At 46.4% G+C, this 27169-nt stretch overlaps 1 protein-coding gene across 10 annotated transcripts in view; it reads right to left on the bottom strand.

Moving 5' to 3' along the window:
- Positions 1-27169, bottom strand: part of LOC115193601 (zinc finger MIZ domain-containing protein 1) — a 217052-nt gene that overhangs the window by 14799 nt on the left and 175084 nt on the right. For 6 of the 10 annotated variants that reach the window (XM_029752404.1, XM_029752405.1, XM_029752403.1 and 3 more), the window contains 6 exons: positions 11005-11149; positions 8188-8302; positions 7662-7861; positions 7335-7539; positions 6825-7112; positions 6439-6621 (listed from right to left, as the gene is read on the bottom strand). In XM_029752404.1, coding sequence (XP_029608264.1) covers positions 6439-6621; positions 6825-7112; positions 7335-7539; positions 7662-7861; positions 8188-8302; positions 11005-11149 — 1136 coding nt within the window. Of the gene's footprint in view, positions 1-6438; positions 6622-6824; positions 7113-7334; positions 7540-7661; positions 7862-8187; positions 8303-11004; positions 11150-17533; positions 17559-23119; positions 23245-23417; positions 23970-27169 lie in introns of those variants that run through there. The other 4 variants (XM_029752409.1, XM_029752410.1, XM_029752411.1 and 1 more) reach the window with 4 other exon arrangements.

Genomic DNA, 27169 nt, shown 5'->3' with positions numbered 1-27169 from the left:
GAGGTCTAGAGCTTACAGGTAGATCTGGAGTGTTTACTGTAGAGAGGTCTAGAGCTTACAGGTAGATCTTGAGTGTTCCTGTAAGAGAGGTCTAGAGCTTACAGGTAGATCTGGAGTGTTACTGTGAGAGAGGTCTAGAGCTTACAGGTAGATCTGGAGTGTTACTGTGAGAGAGGTCTAGAGCTTACAGGTAGATCTGGCGTGTACTGTGAGAGAGGTCTAGAGCTTACAGGTAGATCTGGAGTGTTACTGTGAGAGAGGTCTAGAGCTTACAGGTAGATCTGGAGTGTTACTGTGAGAGAGGTCTAGAGCTTACAGGTAGATCTGGAGTGTTACTGTGAGAGAGGTCTAGAGCTTACAGGTAGATCTGGAGTGTTACTGTGAGAGAGGTCTAGAGCTTTACAGGTAGATCTGGAGTGTTACTGTGAGAGAGGGTCTAGAGCTTACAGGTAGATCTGGATGTGTTACTGTGAGAGAGGTCTAGAGCTTACAGGTAGATCTGGAGTGTTACTGTGAGAGAGGTTCTAGAGCTTACAGGTAGATCTGGAGTGTTACTGTGAGAGAGGTCTAGAGCTACAGGTAGATCTGGAGTGTTACTGTGAGAGAGGTCTAGAGCTTACAGGTAGATCTGGAGTGTTACTGTGAGAGAGGTCTAGAGCTTACAGGTAGATCTGGAGTGTACTGTGAGAGAGGTCTAGAGCTTACAGGTAGATCTGGAGTGTTACTGTGAGAGAGGTCTAGAGCTTACAGGTAGATCTGGAGTGTTACTGTGAGAGAGGTCTAGAGCTTACAGGTAGATCTGGAGTGTTACTGTGAGAGAGGTCTAGAGCTTACAGGTAGATCTGGAGTGTTACTGTGAGAGAGGTCTAGAGCTTACAGGTAGATCTGGAGTGTTACTGTGAGAGAGTCTAGAGCTTACAGGTAGATCTGGAGTGTTACTGTGAGAGAGGTTAGAGCTTACAGGTAGATCTGGAGTGTTACTGTGAGAGAGTCTAGAGCTTACAGGTAGATCTGCTGGAGTGTTACTGTGAGAGAGGTCTAGAGCTTACAGGTAGATATGGCGTGTTACTGTGAGAGAGGTCTAGAGCTTACAGGTAGATCTGGAATGTTACTGTGAGAGAGGTCTAGAGCTTACAGGTAGATCTGGAGTGTTACTGTGAGATGAGGTCTAGAGCTTACAGGTAGATCTGGAGTGTTACTGTGAGAGAGGTCTAGAGCTTACAGGTGATCTGAGATGTTACTGTGAGAGTGTCTAGAGCTGCAGGTAGACTGGAGGGTCCTGAGAGAGGCTTAGAGCGTCAGGTAGATCTGGAGTGTTACTGTGAGAGAGGTCTAGAGCTTACAGGTAGATCTGGAGTGTTACTGTGAGAGAGGTCTAGAGCTTACAGGTAGATCTGGAGTGTTACTGTGAGAGAGGTCTAGAGCTTACAGGTAGATCTGGAGTGTTACTGTGAGAGAGGGTCTAGAGCTTACAGGTAGATCTGGAGTGGTTACTGTGAGAGAGGTCTAGAGCTTACAGGTAGATCTGGAGTGTTACTGTTGAGAGAGGTCTAGAGCTTACAGGTAGATCTGGAGTGTTACTGTGAGAGAGGTCTAGAGCTTACAGGTAGATCTGAGTGTATGTGAGAGGTCTAAGCTTAACAGGTAGATCTGGAGTGTTACTGTGAGAGAGGTCTAGAGCTTACAGGTAGATCTGGAGTGTTACTGTGAGAGAGGTCTAGAGCTTACAGGTAGATCTGGAGTGTTTACTGTGAGAGAGGTCTAGAGCTTACAGGTAGATCTGGAGTGTTACTGTGAGAGAGGTCTAGAGCTTACAGGTAGATCTGGAGTGTTACTGGAGAGAGGTTCTAGAGCTTACAGGTAGATCTGGAGTGTTACTGTGAGAGAGGTCTAGAGCTTACAGGTAGATCTGGAGTGTTACTGTGAGAGAGGTCTAGAGCTTACAGGTAGATCTGGAGTGTTACTGTGAGAGAGGTCTAGAGCTTACAGGTAGATCTGGAGTGTTACTGTGAGAGAGGTCTAGAGCTTACAGGTAGATCTGGAGTGTTACTGGAGAGAGGTCTAGAGCTTACACGCGTAGATCTGGAGTGTTACTGTGAGAGAGGTCTAGAGCTTACAGGTAGGAGTGTTACTGTGAGAGGTAGAGCTTACAGGTGTTGATGTTACTGTGAGAGGTCTAGAGCTTACAGGTAGATCTGGAGTGTTACTGTGAGAGAGGTCTAGAGCTTACAGGTAGATCTGGAGTGTTACTGTGAGAGAGGTCTAGAGCTACAGGTAGATCTGGAGTGTTACTGTGAGAGAGGTCTAGAGCTTACAGGTAGATCTGGAGTGTTACTGTGAGAGAGGTCTAGAGCTTACAGGTAGATCTGGAGTGTTACTGTGAGAGAGGTCTAGAGCTTACAGGTAGATCTGGAGTGTTACTGTGAGAGAGGTCTAGAGCTTACAGGTAGATCTGGAGTGTTACGGTGAGAGAGGTCTAGAGCTTCAGGTAGATCTGGAGTGTTACTGTGAGAGAGGTCTAGAGCTTACAGGTAGATCGGGAGTTTACTGGAGAGGTCTAGAGCTTACTGTGAGATCTGGAGTGTTACTGTGAGAGAGTCTAGAGCTTACAGGTAGATCTGGAGTGTTACTGTGAGAGAGGTCTAGAGCTTACAGGTAGATCTGGAGTGTTTACTGTGAGAGAGGTCTAGAGCTTACAGGTAGATCTGGAGTGTTACTGTGAGAGAGGTCTAGAGCTTACAGGTAGATCTGGAGTGTTACTGTGAGAGAGGTCTAGAGCTTACAGGTAGATCTGGAGTGTTACTGTGAGAGAGGTCTAGAGCTTACAGGTAGATCTGGAATGTTACTGTGAGAGAGGTCTAGAGCTTACAGGTAGATCTGGAGTGTTACTGTGAGAGAGGTCTAGAGCTTACAGGTAGATCTGGAGTGTTACTGTGAGAGAGGTCTAGAGCTTACAGCTAGATCTGGAGTGTTACTGTGAGAGAGGTCTAGAGCTTACAGGTAGATCTGGAGTGTTACTGTGGGAGAGGTCTAGAGCTTACAGGTAGATCTGGAGTGTTACGTGAGAGAGGTCTAGAGTCTTACAGGTAGATTGGAGTGTTACTGTGAGAGAGGTCTAGAGCTTACAGGTAGATCTGGAGTGTTACTGTGAGAGAGGTCTAAAGCTTACAGGTAGATCTGGAGTGTTACTGTGGAGAGAGGGTTAGAGCTTACAGGTAGATCTGGTAGTGTTACTGTGAGAGAGGTCTAGAGCTTACACGGTAGATCTGGAGTGTTACTGTGAGAGAGGGTCTAGAGTTACAGGTAGATCTGGAATGTTACTGTGAGAGAGGTCTAGAGCTTACAGCTAGATCTGGGAGTGTTACTGTGAGAGAGTCTAGAGCTTACAGCTAGCTCTGGAGTGTTACTGTGAGAGAGGTCAAGAGCTTACAGGTAGATCTGGATGTTACTGTGAGAGAGGTCTAGAGCTTACAGGTAGTATCTGGAGTGTTACTGTGAGAGAGGTCTAGTAGCTTCTACAGGTAGATCTGGAGTGTTACTGTGAGAGAGGTCTAGAGCTTACAGGTAGATCTGGAGTGTTACTGTGAGAGAGGTCTAGAGCTTACAGGTAGATCTGGAGTGTTACTGTGAGAGAGGTCTAGAGCTTACAGGTAGATCTGGAGTGTTACTGTGAGAGAGGTCTAGAGCTTACAGCTAGATCTGGAGTGTTACTGTGAGAGAGGTCTAGAGCTTACAGGTAGATCTGGAGTGTTACTGTGAGAGAGGTCTAGAGCTTACAGGTAGATCTGGAGTGTTACTGTGAGAGAGGTCTAGAGCTTACAGGTAGATCTGGAGTGTTACTGTGAGAGAGGTCTAGAGCTTACAGGTAGATCTGGAGTGTTACTGTGAGAGAGGTCTAGAGCTTACAGGTAGATCTGGAGTGTTACTGTGAGAGAGGTCTAGAGCTTACAGGTAGATCTGGAGTGTTACTGTGAGAGAGGTCTAGAGCTTACAGGTAGATCTGGAGTGTTACTGTGAGAGAGGTCTAGAGCTTACAGCTAGATCTGGAGTGTTACTGTGAGAGAGGTCTAGAGCTTACAGGTAGATCTGGATGTGTTACTGTGAGAGAGGTCTAGAGCTTACAGGTAGATCTGGAGTGTTACTGTGAGAGAGGTCTAGAGCTTACAGGTAGATCTGGAGTGTTACTGTGAGAGAGGTCTAGAGCTTACAGGTAGATCTGGAGTGTTACTGTGAGAGAGGTCTAGAGCTTACAGGTAGATCTGGAGCTGTACTGTGAGAGAGGTCTAGAGCTTACAGGTGATGGAGTGTTACTGTGAGAGAGGTCTAGAGCTTACAGGTAGATCTGGAGTGTTACTGTGAGAGAGGTCTAGAGCTTACAGGTAGATCTGGAGTGTTACTGTGAGAGAGGTCTAGAGCTTACAGGTAGATCTGGAGTGTTACTGTGAGAGAGGTCTAGAGCTTACAGGTAGATCTGGAGTGTTACTGTGAGAGAGGTCTAGAGCTTACAGGTAGATTGGAGTGTTACTGTGAGAGAGGTCTAGAGCTTACAGGTAGATCTGGAGTGTTACTGTGAGAGGGTCTAGAGCTTACAGCTAGATCTGGAGTGTTACTGTGAGAGAGGTCTAGAGCTACAGGTAGATCTGGAGTGTTACTGTGAGAGAGGTCTAGAGCTTACAGGTAGATCTGGACGGTGCTTACTTGTGAGAGAGGTCTAGAGCTTACAGGTAGATCTGGAGTGTTACTGTGAGGAGGTCTAGAGCTTACAGGTAGATCTGGAGTGTTACTGTGAGAGAGGTCTAGAGCTTACAGGTAGATCTGGATGTTACTGTGAGAGAGAGGTCTAGCGCTTACAGGTAGATCTGGAGTGTTACTGTGAGAGAGGTCTAGAGCTTACAGGGATGATCTGGAGTGAGTTTACTGTGAGAGAGGTCTAGAGCTTACAGGTAGATCTGGAGTGTTACTGGAGAGAGGTCTAGAGCTTACAAGGTAGATCTGGAGTGTTACTGTGAGAGAGGTCTAGAGCTTACAGGTAGATCTGGAGTGTTACTGTGAGAGAGGTCTAGAGCTTACAGCTAGATCTGGAGTGTTACTGTGAGAGAGGTCTAGAGCTACAGGTAGATCTGGAGTGTTACTGTGAGAGAGGTCTAGAGCTTACAGGTAGATCTGGAGTGTTACTGTGAGAGAGGTCTAGAGCTTACAGGTAGATCTGGAGTGTTACTGTGAGAGAGGTCTAGAGCTTACAGGTAGATCTGGAGTGTTACTGTGAGAGAGGTCTAGAGCTTACAGGTAGATCTGGAATGTTACTGTGAGAGAGGTCTAGAGCTTACAGGTAGATCTGGAGTGTTACTGTGAGAGAGGTCTAGAGCTTACAGGTAGATCTGGAGTGTTACTGTGAGAGAGGTCTAGAGCTTACAGCTAGATCTGGAGTGTTACTGTGAGAGAGGTCTAGAGCTTACAGGTAGATCTGGAGTGTTACTGTGAGAGAGGTCTAGAGCTTACAGGTAGATCTGGAGTGTTACTGTGAGAGAGGTCTAGAGCTTACAGGTAGATCTGGAGTGTTACTGTGAGAGAGGTCTAGAGCTTACAGGTAGATCTGGAGTGTTACTGTGAGAGAGGTCTAAAGCTTACAGGTAGATCTGGAGTGTTACTGTGAGAGAGCTCTAGAGCTTACAGGTAGATCTGGAGTGTTACTGTGAGAGAGGTCTAGAGCTTACAGGTAGATCTGGAGTGTTACTGTGAGAGAGGTCTAGAGCTTACAGGTAGATCTGGAGTGTTACTGTGAGAGAGGTCTAGAGCTACAGGTAGATCTGGAGTGTTACTGTGAGAGAGGTCTAGAGCTTACAGCTAGATCTGGAGTGTTACTGTGAGAGAGGTCTAGAGCTTACAGCTAGATCTGGAGTGTTACTGTGAGAGAGGTCTAGAGCTTACAGGTAGATCTGGAGTGTTACTGTGAGAGAGGTCTAGAGCTTACAGGTAGATCTGGAGTGTTTACTGTGAGAGAGGTCTAGAGCTTACAGGTAGATCTGGAGTGTTACTGTGAGAGAGGTCTAGAGCTTACAGGTAGATCTGGAGTGTTACTGTGAGAGAGGTCTAGAGCTTACAGGTAGATCTGGAGTGTTACTGTGAGAGAGGTCTAGAGCTTACAGGTAGATCTGGAGTGTTACTGTGAGAGAGGTCTAGAGCTTACAGGTAGATCTGGAGTGTTACTGTGAGAGAGGTCTAGAGCTTACAGGTAGATCTGGAGTGTTACTGTGAGAGAGGTCTAGAGCTACAGGTAGATCTGGAGTGTTACTGTGAGAGAGGTCTAGAGCTTACAGGTAGATCTGGAGTGTTACTGTGAGAGAGGTCTAGAGCTTACAGGTAGATCTGGAGTGTTACTGTGAGAGAGGTCTAGAGCTTACAGGTAGATAGGGAGTGTTACTGTGAAGGAGTTCTAACCTTATAGTACTGTCCCATGGGCATGCCTTGCGGGTGGTACTGGCCTGGCCCCTGCCCCCCAGGCATCCTCTGGCCCGGGTAGTTGGGGGAGGGCATCGGCCTGGAGGGGTTAGAGGTGGGGTACTGACTCTGCTGGGGAGGGAACTGACCATTAGGACCATACTGCTGACCCCCGTAGTTTGGCTGTAAGGAAGAGAGAGAGAGAGGGGGGGGGGAATGAATCAATAACTTAATGAAAATAAAAAACAGTTTTAAGAGAGGAGGCATTGGTTTTAAGACGAAAAATAAAGGAAATTGACCTACTAGAGAAAGGCATGATAGGGATGTACTATAATCATATTATCTGAAAGGAAAAGCACCCCCCACACACACACCATCCAACTTACCTCTCCAGGATAAGGCCTCTTCATTCCCTGCATAGGCATGGCCTGCCTGGGGCCTCCAGGTCCTCCGTAGGCCTGCTGGGACATCCTCTGGCCGTGAGCCCCAAAAGGCCCCATGGCTGGGGCTCGAGTTTGGTTCATGCCCATGGGAGGCCCACCCATGCTGGGGTTGTTCATGGCCTGGCCCATGCTGCCTGGGTTCATGCCTCCAGGGGGCCCTCTGGGGCCGGGCTGGTTCATGAACTGGTTGTTGTAGGCCTGAGTTGGGCCCATCTGGAAAGAGGAACACATCTGGAAGGAGGAAGACAGGATGAAGAGTTACAGTTAGGTAGGAAGCTGCAGGTGTTATTAGTGTGTATGTAGTAATACCTGATTTTCTGCAGGCCCAAAACAGGATATTATAAGTAAATAACTGAAGTTGTTTCTAACTTTTAGTATTATGGTAATGGTGTGTGTACTGTATGTGTGTGCCTGTTATGATAACAGTGTCTGTGTGTGTGTGTGTGTCCGTACCTGTCCATACTGGTTCATCTCTTTGTTCTGGGTCTCTTGCTGCATGGCTGCCACGGTAGCGGTTGCCGTGGCGGTTGCTGTAGCAGCGGCGGCAGCGACAGCGGCGGCAGCAGCAGCAGCTGCTGGTTGGGTGAAGTCACCAGGCTGGCGGGAGTGTTGGGGCATCCCCATGCCCCCTGGGGGAGTGTTAGGACCACCTGGGTAACTAGATCACGGAAACAACATGAATTAGAGCTGTGTACTGTATGTGTGAAAAGGTAAGAAAAGCACAGAGAAGAACGATAAACAGAAGGTTAACATCACACATGTCTGTGCATGGCTTCTTACCTCCCGCTGTAGCCCCCTCCACTGGGGTATCCCTGCCTGCCATACATCCCCTGCTGCATGTAGCCCTGGCCTCCCTTGGCCGGGAACTGCTGCTGCTGGCCGGAGAACTGGGGGGAGTTGAGGCCTGCCGGACCCCCAGACATACCCTGGCCCATGGGGTTACCTCCTGGGTTCATATGGCTGGAGCTGTTGGCCAACACCTGAGGGAAGAAGGTATCCTTGATAAAGCTTTTTGGTTAGCCACAGCAAACAGGGTTATGGCAACCATAGAATATGTAACTCTATGATGTCGACTCACTTTCTGGGGCTTGTGATCTTTGATATAGGCCTAGCTTTGGGTGATACACACACAGCGAACCATATTTTGACCGTCATCAGAATTCTGAATAAATGTGCCTAGAGGGATTTGGGATTTAGGGTCTATCTTCATCAGGTACCTCAATTACTAGACTGAAATACAAAGGTGTGTTGTGTGTCTAAACATCAAGTAGTGTGTACTGAAGTTTGTGTATGTGTTGTGTCTCACCTGACTCTGTGACGTGTTGGTCACACCCCACACGGTGGTAACCACAGACAATGACCCTGGGGGCTGGTTGTTGTTCTGCTGCCATGGAACCGAGTCGTAGGTAAATGACCCATCACTACAGTCCAAATACAAACACACATATTAACCCAACAGACAGACAGACAGACAGACAGACAGACAGACAGACAGACAGACAGACAGACAGACAGACAGACAGACAGACAGACAGAGACAGACAGAGACAGACAGACAGACAGACAGACAGACAGACAGACAGACAGACAGACAGACAGACAGACAGACAGACAGACAGACAGACAGACAGACAGACAGACAGACAGACAGACAGACTCTGTCATCACCGCAGGGCAGATACACTAACATGACAGCCGTGGCTTTCATTTGGCCATGTATGTAACACAACAGAGGATTGCATATCCGCCCAGAAATGTGAAATGTTCTTAGAATTCTTAGAAACATTTGGCCACGTATATGTAATTTGGAATATTTGGCATTAAAACTCCAAACAAATCCAAGGCTAGAATATGACTAACTAGAACATTATGAATCAACAAACTAAACTCTACAGGGAGAAACACCGTGATGTAACAGGGAAGTAACGTTTATGGAGAGGAATGTGTTTTCACACACTCACGAAGGCACACACACACACACACACACACACACAGACACACACACACACACACACAGACACAGACACACAGACACACACACACACAGACACACACAGACACACACACACACACACACACACAGACACACACAGACACACACAGACACAGACACACACACACACACACACACACACACACACACACACACACACACAGCTCTGGTGTTGGAAAGGACCAGATGTACAACGTCTCTTCAAGTTGGTAGAACACTTCTCAAGATGCTAGGCACAGAGCACAATTCTGGCAGCCAATCAGACAGAGGTCTGGAATCGGAGCCATGTTTCTTAACTTAACAGCCCACTCCCTCTTTCTGTGTGTGTGTGTGTCCCTCTCCTCCAAGATAACTCTGCTAAGCTTGCCTTGGCTCACTTTCATGAAGAGAAAAACATACATGTATTTATTGATTTATTTGAGGAGAGAAGATGATAGTCTAGCTTAGAGAGGAGGTTAAATGCAACATACAGAACCAGTCAAAAGTTTGGACACCTATTCATTCAAGGGTTTTTCTTTATTTTTACTATTTTCTACATTGTAGAATAATAGTGAAGACATCAAAACTATTAAATAACACATATGGAACATTGTAGTAACCAAAAACGTGTTAAACAAATCAAAACAGATTTTATATTTGAGATTCTTCAAAGTAGCCACCCTTTGCCTTGACAGCATTGCACACTCTCTCAACCAGCGTCATGAGGTTGTCACCTGGAATGTATTTCAATTAACAGGTGTGCGTTGTTAAAAGTCAATTTGTGGAATTTCTTTCCTTCTTAATGCGTTTGAGACAATCAGTTGTGTTGTGACAAGGTAGGGTTGGTATACAGAATATAGCCTTATTTGGTAAAAGGCCAAGTCCATATTATGGCAAGAACAGCTCAAATAAGCAAAGACAAACGACAGTCCATCATTACTTTAAGACATGAAGATCAGTTCATGCGGAAAATGTCAAGAACTTTTAAAGTTTCTTCAAGTGCAGTCGCAAAAACCATCAAGCGCCATGATGAAACTGGCTCTCATGAGGACCGCCACAAGAAAGGAAGACCCAGAGTTACCTCTGCTGCAGAGGATAAGTTCATTAGAGTTACCAGCCTCAGTCTTCATGGTCCAATTGCTGCAAATAAACCACTACTAAGGGACAACAATAATAAGAAGAGACTTTCTTGGGCCAAGAAACATGAGCAATGGACATTAGACCGGTAGAAATCTGTCCAAATTTGAGATTTTTGTTTCCAACCGACGTGTCTTTGTGAGACGACGAGTAGGTGAATGGATGATCTCCGCATGTGTGGTTCCCAATGTGAAGCATTGAGGAGGTGTGATGTGTGGGGGGGCTTTGCTGGTGACATGGTCTGTGATTTATTTAGAATTCAAGGCAAACTTAACCAGCATGACTACCACAGCATTCTGCAGTGATACACCATCCCATCTGGTTTGAGCTTAGTGGGACTAACATTCATTTTTCAACAGGACAATGACCCAACACATCTCGAGGCTGTGTAAGGGCTATTTGACACACACACACACACACACACACACACACACACACACACACACACACACACACACACACACACACACACACACACACACACACACGTCAGCTTAGAGAAGTCATCTCAGACAGGTCCAGCTCAGAGAAGCCCAGCTCAGAGAGGCCCAGCTCAGAGAGGCCCAGTTCAGAGAGGCCCAGCTCAGAGAGGCCCAGCTCAGAGAGGCCCAACTCTTGAGCTCCCATCAGCAGCAGATATGAATTTAAAATGGAAAATGAATGTGTTCATGCAACAAATGTTAGTGCATCAAATTTGTTCCCCCTATCAAACTGAATCGTACCGAATCGTTTCAAACTAAAACCTAGCGTTCCTGTATCATATCGGAGCCCATGCATCTAGCTGCGTATCAAATCGTTTTAGCTCAACATTGTTTAAGTTAACATGATCGATCCAGTTTAAACCAGAGAACCAATGAGAGAACGTGTGTTTACATGAAATGTGTTCACGCCTGTAGTTCTGAATATGACAATGTATCTCTATGTGTCAAACAGAAAACATGGGACAGTAAAGTAGGCAACCCACAAGCTGGCAAAGACACTGTACATCAGTCACTCTGACAGACACACACTGACCTGTGTGAGAGTCCTCCGGGGGGTTTCATGGTGTTCATGTTGGGCTGCATGGGGACTTTGCCCTGCGGAGGCTCATTCTGTCTGCTCTTCTGGTGACGCAACAGCAGGAGGCGACCCAGCTCCTCGCACCACGATGACAGCAGGGCTACAGGAAAGAAACACACACACTCTTGTCAGTCTGAGAACGCTGTAGGACACACACACACACACAGGTCGGTCTATACTCCAGTCTGTCGGTCTGCTATGACAGTCTCTAGTATGTCTCCAGTATGTCAGTTTGAAGTAAGTCAGTCTCTATTACCAAACCTATGATATTGTTTTCCTGACTACTTTGGACTCTTTGAAAGTGAAAAACATGATACAAAATATCTCAATTGATTCATCAACGATGTTCCTGTTTTGTTCTGCCCAATACATTTGAGTGTTGCTTCTCCCTCTTCAAGTTGGATTGCAGTTCTGCCTCCTGCCACATGGAGGAACCCTAACACAGTAAAGCGAGCCTGTCTGTTGCTTCCTGTCAGCCAGTATAGATCTCATTGACTGAATGAATCACAGTGCAGTACATCGGCTCTGATCCCTTTAGAAGAGACATCCCTGGCTTTCTGAAGAGGATGGGTGAAACACAGAGAGAGCGAGATCGTGAGAGAGACAGAGGGAGAAAGAGATACAGAGAGAGAGAGAGGGATATGGAGTGAGTACGCCGTCCTCTCCCCTCCTTTCCTCACCTCCACCTCTAACCCCTCCTCCTCTCCTCCCCTCCACTGGACCCCAGTGACTAATCAGACTGCTCAGCATCTTCAGTCATTTCCGGTGCAGGTTACAGTCTGCTGCACCAGACAGGCAAACATCATTTTGAGACAGGTAACTGTCTGCTGCACCAGACAGGCAAACATCCTTATGAGACAGGTAACTGTCTGCTGCATCAGGCAGGCAAACATCCTTATGAGACAGGTAACTGTCTGCTGCACCAGGCAGGCAAACATCATTTTGAGACAGGTAACTGTCTGCTGCACCAGGCAGGCAAACATCCTTATGAGACAGGTAACTGTCTGCTGCACCAGGCAGGCAAACATCCTTATGAGACAGGTAACTGTCTGCTACACCAGACAGGCAAACATCCTTATGACATGTGTATGATGCACATTAGAAGAGTTATCGAGGTCTAACCTCTTAACACAGAAAATAAGCTCAAAAGGAGTTTGAGATTGAACAGCAAAGCCTTAACTGAGCAACGAATAGGGGAGAGGAGAGAGAAGGAGGTGAGAGAAGGGGAGAGAAGAGAAAGGAGGAGAACAGAACAGAGCAGAGTGAGATACACCAAGCCAATCTCTAAGCAGACAGAATTTTTGAGCTTGAGGGAGGAGAGACTCAGCCCTCCTATTTGACGGGGAATTATTCCACCCTGCCATTACAGAGAGCTTATCTCCCCACTAAATCACCACCTCCGTCCTCCCTCCGCACACCCAGCCTGTTGCAAGACTAGCTATTTACACCCAGGCTGTGTCCCAAATGGACCCTTTCCCCATTATGACCAGAGCCTCCCATGGTGCTCTGGTCAAACAAAGTGCACTATATAGGGTGCCATTTGAAATTGGGACATACCCCCGCACGAACAACACAAGGCTCAGCTCATACAGAGTATAGTCCATAGAGAGAGAAAGAGAGAAAGAGAGCGTGAGAGAGAGGGGAGAGAGATGGAGAAAGAGGGAAAGAGAGAGAAAGAGGGAGTGATGGAGAGAGAGAGAAAGAGAGGGTGAGAGAGAGGGGGGTGAAAGGAAGAAGTTGAAAGCCTCAGATATATATTGTACCACTGCACCTCTCTTCAATAACAAAGCTGGATTGATTAGTTGATTGTATTAGATACATGAACATGTCAGTGACTTACTTCCATTGTGGTTAGTCTAGAAAGTGACTGTACCAACAGAAAACAGACTGGTTCCACCAGGCTATCCCCTGTCCATCCCAGAACCCCTCTCCACTTGCCCCAGTCTCTTCCGGGGTGATTTTTCCACAAGGTACAGATCCAGAATCAGCATCCCGTCCCCTGATCCTACCTTTACCATTAGTGGGGGAAATGCAAAATGACTCAAAGATCAGCGTCTAGGGCCAACTTTACCCTTCTCAGTCCCAGTCTGCCGTAGTACTGTAGCTGCTCTCTCCCAGCCAGTGAATCAGTGAGCAGTAAGCAGATTAAGTAGACTTCTAAGCCCTCTCTGTAAACCCTCCTGTGCATGGCTCCCCTTCTAAGAATATCTGCCTTTTGCCTGAGATAATGCCTGCAGACATATGGCTATGGGTGATCGGAACAGGTGAGTTCAAAATGACTAGTAGTAGTAGTAGTAGTAGTAGTAGTAGTAGTAGTAGTAGTAGTAGCAGAAGTCATAGTAGTAGTAGTAGTAGTAGTAGTAGTAGCAGCAGTATAGTAGTAGCAGCAGCAGTAGTAGTAGTAGCAGTAGTAGCAGTAGTAGTAGTAGTAGCAGCAGTAGTTGTAGTAGGGTAGTAGTAGTAGTAGTAGCAGCAGTAGTAGTAGTAGTAGTAGCAGCAGCAGTAGTAGTCGCAGCAGCAGTAGTAGTAGTAGCATAAGTCATAGTAGTAGCAGTAGTAGTAGTAGTAGCAGCAGTAGTAGTAGCAGAAGCAGTAGTCGTCGCAGCAGCAGTAGTAGTAGCAGCAGCAGCAATAGTAATAGTAGCATAAGTCATAGTAGTAGTAGTAGTAGTAGTAGCAGCAGTAGTAGTTGCAGCAGCAGTAGTAGTTGCAACAGCAGCAGTAGTAGTAGCAGCAGTAGTGGTAGTAGTAGTAGTAGTAACAGCAGTAGTGGTAGTAGTAGAAGTGGTAGTAGTAGTAGTAACAGCAGTAGTGGTAGTCGTAGCAGCAGTAGTGGTAGTAGTAGCAGCAGTAGTGGTAGTAGTAGTGGTAGTAGTAGTGGTAGTAGTAGCAGCAGTAGCGGTAGTAGTAGCAGCAGTAGCGGTAGTAGTAGCAGCAGCAGTAGTATAGTATTAGTAGTAGTTGTAGTAGTGGTAGTAGTAGTACTAGTAGCAGCAGTAGTAGTTGTAATAGTGGTAGTAGTAGCAGCAGTAGTAGTAGTAGCAGTAGTAGTTGTAGTAGTGTAGTAGTCTTCCCTGTGGCTCAGTTGGTAGAGCATGGTGTTTGTAACGCCAGCATGGTGTGTGCAACGCCAGGGTTGTGGGTTCGATTCCCACAGGGGGCCAGTACAAAAAAATATATATGTTTGAAATGTATGCATTCACTACTGTAAGTCGCTCTGGATAAGAGTGTCTGCTAAATGACTAAAATGTAAAAATGTAAAATGCAGCAGTGGTGGCAGTAGTATAGCAGCAGTAGTGGCAGTAGTATAGCAGCAGTAGTGGCAGTAGTAGAAGCAGTAGTGGCAGTAGCAGCAGCAGTAGTAGCAGTAGCAGTAGCAGCAGCAGTAGCGGTAGTTGTAGTAGCGGTAGTTGTAGTAGCGGTAGTTGTAGTAGCGGTAGTTGTAGTAGCGGTAGAAGTAGAGGCAGCAGCAGTAGTAGTAGCAGGAGTAGTAGCGGTAGTAGCAGGAGTAGCAGGAGTAGCGGTAGTAGCAGGAGTAGCGGTAGTAGCAGGAGTAGCAGGAGTAGCGGTAGTAGCAGGAGTAGCAGGAGTAGCAGTAGTACAAAAAAATATATATGTTTGAAATGTATGCATTCACTACTGTAAGTCGCTCTGGATAAGAGTGTCTGCTAAATGACTAAAATGTAAAATGTAGCAGCAGCAGCAGTAGTAGCAGTAGCAGTAGCAGTAGTAGCAGTAGCAGTAGCAGTAGCAGCAGTAGCAGTAGCAGCAGTAGCAGTAGCAGTAGCAGTAGCAGTAGTAGCAGTAGCAGTAGTAGCAGTAGCAGTAGCAGTAGCAGTAGCAGCAGTAGCAGTAGCAGTAGCAGCAGTAGTAGCAGTAGCAGTAGCAGCAGTAGCAGTAGCAGCAGTAGCAGCAGCAGTAGCAGTAGCAGTAGTAGTAGTAGTAGCAGTAGCAGTAGTAGTAGTAGTAGCAGTAGCAGTAGTAGCAGTAGTAGTAGTAGTAGCAGTAGTAGTAGTAGCAGTAGTAGTAGTAGTAGTAGCAGCAGCAGTAGTAGTAGCAGCAGTAGTTGTAGAGGCAGCAATAGTGGTAGTAGTAGTAGCAGCAATAGTGTAATAGCAGGGATTAAGTAATCTGCTAGTCTCTCCTCTAATTCTCTCTCTCTCAGCTCTACAGTAATTAGCATTGGGAGTTTCCTTGTACATGAGGACTTGCCCTCTGTCATTAGTTAATGGGGGCACAGCAGCCTGTTTCCTGGGTTACACTTCCTGCAGTTCACACAGGCTGGATGACTCAGATGTTTTAGCTAGTGGAGGTGAGACTGTCTCCAGGGAATCTCCTCTTCCACACTGAAAGGTACAGTCATGACAAAAGTATGTGGACACCCCTTCAAATTAGTGGATTCTGCTATTTCAGCCACACCGTTGGTGACAAGTGCACACAGCCATGCAATCTCCATAGACAAACATTGGCAGTAGAATGGCCCCAACATGGCACCGTCATAGGATGCCACCTTTCCCATAAGTCAGTTAGTAAAATTTCTGCCCTGTTAGAGCAGTCCTGGTCAACTGTAAGTGCTGTTATTGTGAAGTGGAAATGTCTAGGAGCAACAACGGCTCAGCCACGAAGTAGTAGGCCTCACAAGCTCACAGAACGGGGCCGCCAACTGGTGAAGTGCATAGAACATAACAATTGTATGTCCTTGTTTGCAACACTCACTACTGAGTACTGAGTCCAAACTGTCTCTGGAAGCAACGTCAGCACAAGAACTGTTCGTCGGGAGCTTCGCTTCATGAAATAGGTTTCCATGGCCGAGTAGCTGCACACAAGCCTAAAATCATCATGCGCAATGCCAAGAGTCGGCTGGAGTGGTGTAAAGCTCGCCTCCATTGGACTTTGGAGCAGCGAAAACGCGTTCTCTGGAGGGATGAATCACACTTCACCATCTGGCAGTACGACGGACTAATCTGTGTTTGGCGGATGCCGAGAAGAACGCTACCTACCCCAATGCATAGCCCCAGCTGTAAAGTTTGGTGGAGAAGGAATAATGGTCTGGGGCTGTTTTTCATGGTTCGGGCTAGGCCCCAGTGATGGGAAATCTTAACACTACAGCATACAATTACATTCTAGATGATTCTGTGCTTCCAAGTTTGTGGCAGCAGTTTGGGGAAGGTCCTTTCCTGTTTCAACATGACAACGCCCCTGTACACAAAGTGAGGTCCATACAGAAATGGTTTGTTGAGATCGGTGTGGAAGAACTTGACTGGCCTGAACAGAGCCCTGACCTCAATCCCATTGAACACCTTTGGGATGAATTGGAACACAGACTGCAAGCCAGGCCTAATCGCCCAACATCAGTGCCCAACCTCACTAATGCTCTTGTGGCTGAATGGAAGCAAGTCCCCGCCGCAATGTTCCAACATCTAGTGGAAAGCCTTCCCAAAATAGTGAGTCTGTTATAGCAGCAAAGGGGGGACCACTTCCATATTAATGCCCATGATTTTGGAATGAGATGTTCAACGAGCAGGTGTCCACAAGTAGCGTATCTTTCTCTGTTGTTGACACTGCAATATCGCAGCACTTCTACATAATAAACAGCAAGTTTAAAAGACCAGACCACACATTTCCACTGAACGTACAGTTTGGATGAATGTGGTAAGCAGTGACGTCACAGACTAGCCTAAATTACTGTTTGACTGTGCAGCCCACATTACTCTGATACAGAAACACATGCAGACCAGCTCACACACACTACAGATCGAGGTAGTACACACTGTATACACATGAGACAGTACACGTTCTCAGAACATGAAAATCGCACATTGGACGCCTATACACATACAATGTGTGACACGAGACAAGAAATATATATTTCTATAAAATCATAAGGTCTATCTATACAAGCTCCAGACAGTATGCTGTGTTATGTGGGCAGAATAATGTATGCAAAATATGGAGCGAGGATTTCAAATCCTCCTGAAATCAAAAGGGTACATCCCAAATGGCACCCTATTCCCTAGATCATTCCCTAAATATAGGGAATAGGGTGCCATTTGGGATGCATTCAAAGTCATGCTTCTGCAAAACTGTAATGGAACCCATTTAGCAGCCAATGATATCCTTCCCAGCCAATGACCCCCCCTCCACTCCACTCTGCTAGCCTCTGCCCAACCAGAAGCACATCCAATGGGTTTATAATCTCTCTCCAAGACTCTGAGGCAGATTCAATCAAAAGCGCACTGCTGGGGAAAAACCGGCTCAGGGTAAATAATCACATTATTTTATAAACGGTCAGTTTTTTATTTGTTTACTGAAACGCAACTGTTCAGGTTTTCTCACAGTGCGAGTTTGATTTGGCCTTCGTGGGCATACGGAACATTCAGATGGAGAGGTGGTGATGGAGGGGTGAGCGTAACGACAAACGGTCAAATGCTGGAGCCAGAGAAGGATGGAGGGAGCGAGGGATGGAGGGAGGGAGGTTAACTACCTGAGTCACTCTGACATCTCCTGCAGGTGTTGGTTTCTGTAGGGTTCAAATTACACATTTTACTGGGGAGGGAGGGGTTAATCACGAACAAAACACAAAATGCAGCAGCAACAGTCAAGTTAAAGGTGCAGTCTGCAATTTATGTGTCTTGTCTCCCTGTGTATGTGCCCACAGCACCAAACCCACAAATAATCGAGGCTCAAAGAAAACACACACAAAACAAAAACAAAATTAGGCCCGCTTAAGCAAAAAACCTAGGCTCATGCCAATCCCTCGCAAAGACCCTTTCCTTCCACCCCACAGGGTCAGTAGACTACACATCTCCAGATCATAATATGCATTTTGCTGTGAATACCTGACCCCAAAAAGAGATGCAGAGAGGTGGAGAGTCATGGTGGATGATGCACTATGTAGAAAAATAAAAAGAACTCCCGCCCGCACAATTTATTGTGGTTGACTTCAATGCTCTTGAGAGGGCACAGAGACAGGATAAATCACACTAGTTTCCAGATTACAATGCAGCCTAGTGTAGAGTGCTCACGCACGCACGCTTTCTCAATCACACACACTTATACTGTAAGGATTCTTTTTGAAATAGTATTTTTTTTCAAACAACACAAAATAAAACATACACATACAAAAACCAACATACTGAGCACAACAACTGGAGGTTTCAGTGGTTAGAACACATTACATGGATAGGATTTACAATTTCCTGAGGCTAGTCCAAAATAAAATGTTCCTGTGTTTTATTTATACAATACCAGTTTATTAGGTACACCCATTAAGTACCATTCATTGCTCAATTGGTATCAAGGGACCTAACCTGTGCCAGAAAAACATTCCCCACACCAGTACACCATCAGCCTGTACCAGACAGGATGTGTCCAAATCCATACACCACCAGCCTGTACCAGACAGGATGTGTCCAAATCCATACACCATCAGCCTGTACCAGACAGGATGTGTCCAAATCCATACACCACCAGCCTGTACCAGACAGGATGTGTCCAAATCCATACACCACCAGCCTGTACCAGACAGGATGTGTCCAAATCCATACACCACCAGCCTGTACCAGACAGGATGTGTCCAAATCCATACACCACCACCCTGTACCAGACAGGATGTGTCCAAATCCATACACCACCAGCCTGTACCAGACAGGATGTGTCCAAATCCGGACACCAGTACACCACCAGCCTGTACCAGACAGGATGTGTCCAAATCTGGACAACAGCAACCAGGATTCATTGGACCAGGCAATGTTTTTCCACTCCTCAGTTGTCCAGTGTTGGTGATCGCGTTTTCATTGGAGCCGCTTCTTCTTGTTTTTAGCTGATAGGTGTGGACACCGTTGTCTGTTTGCGGCCCGCCTGTTAGCTCGCACAATTCTTGCTATTCTCCTTCGACCTCTCATCAACGTTTTCGCCCACAGGACTGACGCTGACTGGATGTTTTTTGTTTGTCGCACCATTCTCGGTAATCCCTAGACACTCTCGTGCGTGAAAAGTCCAAGGGGGGGTTCTGAGATACTGGATCCGGCGTGCCTGACACCAATGATCAGACCACACTCAAAGTCGCTTAGGTCACTTGTTTTGCCCATTCTAACATCCAATCGAACAGTACCCGAATGCCTGGATGCCTGTCTGCCTGCCTTATATAGCAAGCCACGGCCACGTGATTCACTGTCTGTAGGAGCGATCCGTTTTCGTGGTGTACCTAATAAACTAGCCACTGAGTGTATTTCCACACTATGAGGTTGGAATAATACTGTTAAATTGTACAAATGATGAAAAGACCGTCCTGAAATTGTTGCCTGTTTTGGTGGGTACCAGGCGGTAAACTGTTGAAAACAATAAGAAAGAGAGTTTGCCCCTCCCACTCAGACCAATCCTAAACCGTCCTTGCAAAATTCTTACTTGAGAAATTTCTCTTTGAAAAGAAGCCAATTTTGTATATATATTTCTTTACTATTTTGATTAGAAACAATCACAGTAAGGTACTTCTTTGTTACCCAGAAAGGACTTTATACTGACATAAAAACATCTGCATTGGGCCTTTAAATCAGTGTCCTAGGCTTCTTACAGAAGAGGAAACGGGACACACACACACACACACACACACACACACACACACACACACACACACACACACACACACACACACTAGCTCTGAGGATACTGGAAGTTCCAGTGGTTTGAGCACATTAGATATACAGGAAACAGACACAGTGCAGCTCAACAGATCAACAGTGTTCACTGGGAACTGCACCCTGTCTGTCTTAGTGAATCACCCACTGTCCTCCCAGTACACAACCTTACTGTCCTACCAGTACATAAGCTTACTGTCCTCCCAGTACACAATTTTACTAGTTGTGCAGCCACTGTCCTCTCAGTACTACACAATCTTACTGGACGGGCAGACAGTCTCTCTGATGCAGAGCTCAGGTCAGTGAGTCAAACTGTGGCCCAAGTGTGTGTGTGTGCATGCGTGTGTCAAACTGTTGCCCAAGCAGGTCAAGCCCTTGTCAGCTGATGTCTCTGTCTGTCCTGAGCAGTGCTGCTAGGCTCTAGTCATGCTCTCACACATACAGTACCAGTGAAAAGTTTAGACACACCTACTCATTCAAGGGTTTTTCTTTATTTTACTATTTTCTATATTGTAGAATAATAGTGAAGACATCACAACTATGAAATAACACATATGGAATCATGTATTAACCAAAAAAGTGTTAAACAAATCAAAACATATTTTAGATTCTTGAAAGTAGCCACCCTTTGCCTTGATGACAGCTTTGCACAATCTTGGCATTCACTCAACCAGCTTCACCTGGAATGCTTTTCCAAACGTCTTGAAGGAGTTCCAACATATGCTGAGCACTTGTTGGCCTCTTTTCCTTCACTGTGCTGTCCAACTCATCCCAAACCATCTTAATTGGGTTGAGGTCGGGTGATTGTGAAGGCCAGATTATCTGATGTAGCACCTCATCACTCTCATTCTTGGTCAAACAGCCCTTACGCAGCCTGGAGGTGTGTTGGATCATTGTCCTGTTGAAAAACAAATGATAGTCCCACTAAGCGCAAACCAGATGGGTTGGTGTATCGCTGCATAATGCTGTGGTAGCCATGCTGGTTAAGTTTGCCTTGAATTCTAAATAAATCATAGACAGTGTCACCAACAAAGTACCCCCACACCATCACGCCTCCTCCTCCATGCTTCACATTGGGAACCACCCATGTGGAGATCATCCATTAACCTACTCTGCGTCTCACAAAGACACGGCAGTTGGAACCAAAAATCTCAAATTTGGACTCATCAGATCAAAGGACAGATTTCCACCGGTCTAATGTCCATTGCTCGTGTTTCTTGGCCCAAGCAAGTCTCTTCTTCTTATTGGTGTCCTTTAGTAGTGGTTTCGTTGCAGCAATTTGACCATGAAGACCAGATTCACTCAGTCTCCGCTGAACAGTTGATGTTGAGACGTGTCTGTTACTTGAACTCTGCGAAGCATTTATTTGGGCTGCAATTTCTGAGGCTGGTAACTCTAATGAACATATCCTCCGCAGCACAGAGGTAACTCTGGGTCTTTCTGTGGCGGTCTTCATGAGAGCCAGTTTCATCATAGCGCTTGATGGTTTGTGTGACTGCACTTGAAGAAACTTCCAAAGTTCTTGAAATTTTCCGGATTGACGAACCTTCATGTCTTAAAGTAATGATGGACTGTCGTTTCTTTCTGCTTATTTGAGCTGTTCTTGCCGTAATATGGACTTGGTCTATTACCAAATAGGGCTATCTTCTGTATACCAACCCTGCCATGTCACAACACAACTGAAGGCACACATGGTAATTGAAATGCATTCCAGGTGACTACCTCATAAAGCTGGTTGAGAGAATGTGAAGAGTGTGCAAAGCCGTCATCAAGGCAAAGGGTGGCTACTTTGAAGAATCTCAAACAAATGAAAATATATTTTATATTAAAAAATGTTTGGTTACTACATGATTCCATGTGTGTTATTTCATGGTTTAGATGACTTCACTATTATTATACAATGTAGAAAATAGTAAAAATAAAGAAAAACCCTGGAATGAGTAGGTGTGTCCAAACTTTTGACTGGTACTGTATATATCCATCCACTAGAACAGAAAATGTACTACATTTCTCATAATCTTATATAATGAATCACACTCATTTTGTAGTGCTTTAAGATATTACACTGTTACATTTAAATAGTGGAAACACACATTGATCCGTTTTAAAACGTGGAGAGAAGAAATTCTAATTCCAAAGTTTCCAATGAATGAATCCATCAGGAATGCCCCTTCTAGTCAGTCTAATTCTATTTATGCTCTCAGATCCAAAACACTCCTTTTATCATGAGCAATAGCAGGGGACCCTACTGATATCAGACTGGGGTTGTCTGACACACACACACACACACACACACACACACACACACACACACACACACACACACACACACACACACACACACACACACACACACACACACACACACACACACACACACACACACACACACACACACACACACACACACACACCACACACACACACACACCACACACACACACACACACACACACACACACACACACACACACACACACACACACACACACACACACACACACACACACACACACACACACACACACACACACACACACACACACACACACACACACACACACACAACACACACACACACACACACACACACACACACACACACACACACACACACACACACACACACACACACACACACACACACACACACACACCACACACACACACACACACACACACACACACACACACACACACACACACACACACACACACACACACCACACACACACACACACACACACACACACACACACACACACACACACACCACACACACACACACACACACACACACACACACCACACACACACACACACACACACACACACACACACACCACACACACCACACACAACACACACACACACACACACACACACACACACACACACACACACACACACACACACACACACCACACACACACACACACACACACACACACACACACACCACACACACACACACACACACACACACACCACACACACACACACACACACACACACACACACACACACACACACACACACACACACACACACACCACACACACACACACACACACACACACACACACCACACACACACACACACACACACACACACACCACACACACACACACACACACACACACACACACACACACACACACACACACACACACACACACACACACACACACACACACACACACACACACACACACACACAACACACACACACACACACACACACACACACACACACACACACACACACACACACACACACACACACACACACACACACACATACACACACACACACACACACACACACACACACACACAATCTCACATGCACACTTGCAACCACAGACGTCACCGAACCACGCATACATACAAATACCTTCTTCAAGCAGACAGCTCAACACAGATACAGTACCCTCACGCTCCATTCATTCATTTTGGTCCAGTGCATCCCCTCAGCTGATTATAAGCGGTTGGTTGTCAGACACACGTGGGTCTCGAAAGACGATCATTTTCCTCAATAGTGTGCAGAGAATTCTACTAAATGAAAAGCTGGAATGAGTCTGACATCTGTCATTTGAAGCATACTCAATTTGTAAAATTTCACATACTATAAAACTTTATTTTGTTCGCATACCTAAAATGCCTAATATTTATAACTCAAGACAGAGTATTCACACACGCAGGCGCACACACACTGCTCTCAGACTTACCCAGAGTCAAGCAAAGTCTCAGTGTGTCTCATCTAATTTTCCTCATAGCACAGGGAGAGAGAGAGCTCTGATGTCAAAACAACACTAGACCAGTAGCAACGCTTTCACTTATTCCTCCCTTCTTTCATCTCTCTTTCCTCTGCCCTTACTTTTATCTTTCACTCTGTTGTTGATCTCTCTGTCTCTCTCTCTCTCGCGCTCTCTCTCTCTCTCGTTCTCTCTCTATTTCCTGTCCAGTGTCGGCACAATGCTCGTCTATTATTCAGAAGCTGTCTCCCGGTCTCGTCGGCTCAGCCAATCAGAGAGATCGCTCAGTAATAATGGGTTACTGCCTCCAGCTGTACCTGCTATCAGCTCCAACTCACTCCACAGATGACAGGATGCAGGGAGAGAGGGAGAGGGGGAGAGGGAGAGATACAACTCCTCCTCACCTATGTTGTGTGGTTCTGTTATTGATGCCTCCTGTTTTTATTCGCTAGTGATCCATTGCACTGCCCCCTGAAGCTCCCATCACACACACAAACAGGCATGTATATACGTATAGACACACACACACACACTCTCTCTCACACACAATCTCTCTCTCTCACACGCACACGCACGCACGCACACACACACACACACACTCTATCTCTCACACACACACACAATCTCTCTCTCTCTCTCTCACGCACACACACACACACACACACACACACACACACACACACACACACACACACACACACACACACACACACACACACACACACACACACACACACACCACACACACACACACACACACACACACACACACACACACACACACACACACACACACACACACACACACACACACACACACACACACACACACACACACACACACAGCAGCAGCACTGACACTTGCCTAGAGGGGGAAGGAGAGGAAAATGCAGCCGGCTCACATTACTGACTTGCAGAAGTGGGTGGGATGCAACATGCTAGGCAAACTGTTACCTGGCCAAAGGCCAGCACATCAGAGAGAGATAGAGAGACAGAGAGAGAAAGAAAATGAGAGAGAGAGAGAAAGAGAGCGAGAGAAAGAGGGAGGGAGGGAGAGAGAGAAAAAGAGAGAGAGGGGGAGGAGAGAGAAAGAGGGAGGGAGAGAGGAAGAGGGGGGAGGGAGAGAGAGAGAGGGGGGGAGAGAGGGGAAGAGATAGAGAGAGAGGGGAAGAGAGAGAGAGAGAGAGAGAAAGAGAGAGAGCACCATCATTGACACAGCATCATTGATGCAGCATTTCACTGTAAAGTACTGTGTGAAAAGTACAACTTCTGCACTGAAGGTGTAAACACTGTGATATCCCCCCTTTGCACTTTTCCTCCACAAAAGAGAGCGACCAAGTCCGCACTGTTCTACTGGAGTTCGGCTAAATTAGCCAAATGACTTTTTACATTTCACTGTAAATGCGAACCAATGAATCACCTAATGTTAAAAATCATAACATCATAATCACCTTAAATAAGTATTTTTCTCTGTACACATCTGTTTCAGGGGTTTTACTAGTTTGAAAAGTTAACGGTACTTTTATGTTGCAAAGAGATTTCATCATCAACATCTAAGGAGGCAAAGCTTAGTGTCAGAGGAGACCTCTTACAGACCCACATGTACACTATATATAGTCGTACAGCAGCATCTTGTTAATAATGCAGTGGCAGGACTACGCTCTCCCCCACCTCTCTCTCTCTCTCTCCCCCCCACCTCTCTCTCTCCCCCCACCTCTCTCTCTCCCCCCCACCTCTCTCTCTCCCCCACCTCTCTCTCTCTCCCCCCACCTCTCTCTCTCTCTCCCCCACCTCTCTCTCTCTCTCCCCACCTCTCTCTCTCTCTCTCCCCCACCTCTCTCTCTCTCTCCCCCACCTCTCTCTCTCCCCCACAACTCTCTCTCTCTCTCCCCCACCTCTCTCTCTCTCTCTCCCCCACCTCTCTCTCTCTCTCCCCCACCTCTCTCCCTCTCTCCCCCCCACCTCTCTCTCTCTCTCCCCCACCTCTCTCTCTCTCTCCCTCTCTCTCTCTGGCTCAGCAGTAATTAAAAAGTCTAGAAGGTTGATTGGGTCAGTAACAAAGGAGACACTACCAGTTTGCCTTACACAGCTACAGGGAAAAGATAACTTACAGAGTGGGGGGTAGAGAGAGGGTGAGTGTCTGAAAGACAGAGCTAAAAAGGGAGAGAGGATGAAAGAGAGAGAGAGAGAGAGAGTGTGTGTGTGTACGTACATGAGCATGTGTCTACATACACTACCTGGCCAAAAGTATGTGGACACCTGCTCGTTGAACGTCTCATTCCAAAATGGGCATTAATATAGAAGTGGTCCCCCCTTTGCTGCTATAACAGACTCACTATTTTGGGAAGGCTTTCCACTAGATGTTGGAACATTGCTGCAGGGACTTGCTTCCATTCAGCTACAAGAGCATTAGTGAGGTCGGGCACTGATGTTGGTCGATTAGGCCTGGCTCATAGTCGGCGTTCCAATTCATCCCAAAGGTGTTCAATGGGGTTGAGGTCAGTTCTTCCACACTGATCTCGACAAACCATTTCTGTATGGACCTCACTTTGTGCATGCTGAAACAGGAAAGGGCCTTCCCCAAACTGTTTACACAAAGTTGGAAGGAACAGAATGTAATTCTAGAATGTCATTGTATGCCGTAGAGTTAAGATTTCCCTGCACTGGAACTAAGGGGCCCAAACCATGAAAAACAGCCCCAGACCATTATTCCTCCTCCACCAAACTTTACAGTTGGCACTATGCATTGGGGCAGGTAGCGTTCTCTCTCCTGGCATCCGCCAAACCCAGATTCATCCGTCGGACTGCCAGATGGTGAAGTGTGATTCATCACTCCAAAGAACGTGTTTTCACTGCTCCAGAGTCAAATGGAGGCGAGCTTTACACCACTCCAGCCGACTCTTGGCATTGCGCATGCTGATCTTAGGCTTGTGAGCAGCTGCTCGGCCATTGAAACCCATTTGATGAAGCTCCCGACGAACAGTTCTTGTGCTGACGTTGCTTCCAGAGACAGTTTGGAACTCAGTAGTGAGTGTTGCAACCGAGGACAGACGATTTTTATGTGCGATTTTATACACCTGTCAGTAACGGGTCTGGCTGAAATAGCCAATCCCACTAATTTGAAGGGGTGTCCACATACTTTTGTATATATAGTGTATTTGTGTGCGTTTACACAGAATGTGTGTTGTGTGTGAGTTACTGCCTGCCTCACACTGGAAGCGATCTGCCACTGATGACAGGCTGGATTGGTTGCTTTCCCTGACGTGCGACAGCAGATTGCCCAGTGAACATGCTATGTTGATTTACTCAGTGCTGGCAGCATTCCACAGCCCTGCCTGGCCTGCCTAACATTCTTTACGTCTGAGACCAGAGAGGGGGACGTCAGTGAAGGGACTCTCCCAACTAACACAGAACCCTGGCCAACTCTCTCTCTGTCCCGTTCCAACTTCCTAACACTCTTCTCCCTTTCCACTCCAAACCAGCTAACTCGCTCTCCCTTTCCCTTTCATTTCACAACCAAGTGAATGTACACTCTGGCTCTACCTCTCTAGGAGTTATACCCTCACCTTCTCCCATCCACTTTAAACCAATACAGCCTGGACAACAGTCTCTCCCTTGTCCCAAGTTATATATTTTCCCAACCCTCTATTTCACTAGTGTGTCAGTGGTTCAGTGCTGACACAAAACTGAGAGCAATCAGTCCCCAATATGGCAGCCAGTGTAGA

The sequence above is a fragment of the Salmo trutta genome, chromosome 5 (genome assembly GCF_901001165.1).
Source record: "Salmo trutta chromosome 5, fSalTru1.1, whole genome shotgun sequence".
Lineage (NCBI taxonomy): Eukaryota > Metazoa > Chordata > Actinopteri > Salmoniformes > Salmonidae > Salmo > Salmo trutta.
Note: the sequence above shows the minus strand (reverse complement) of the source record. Positions and strands in the feature narration are given on the sequence as shown.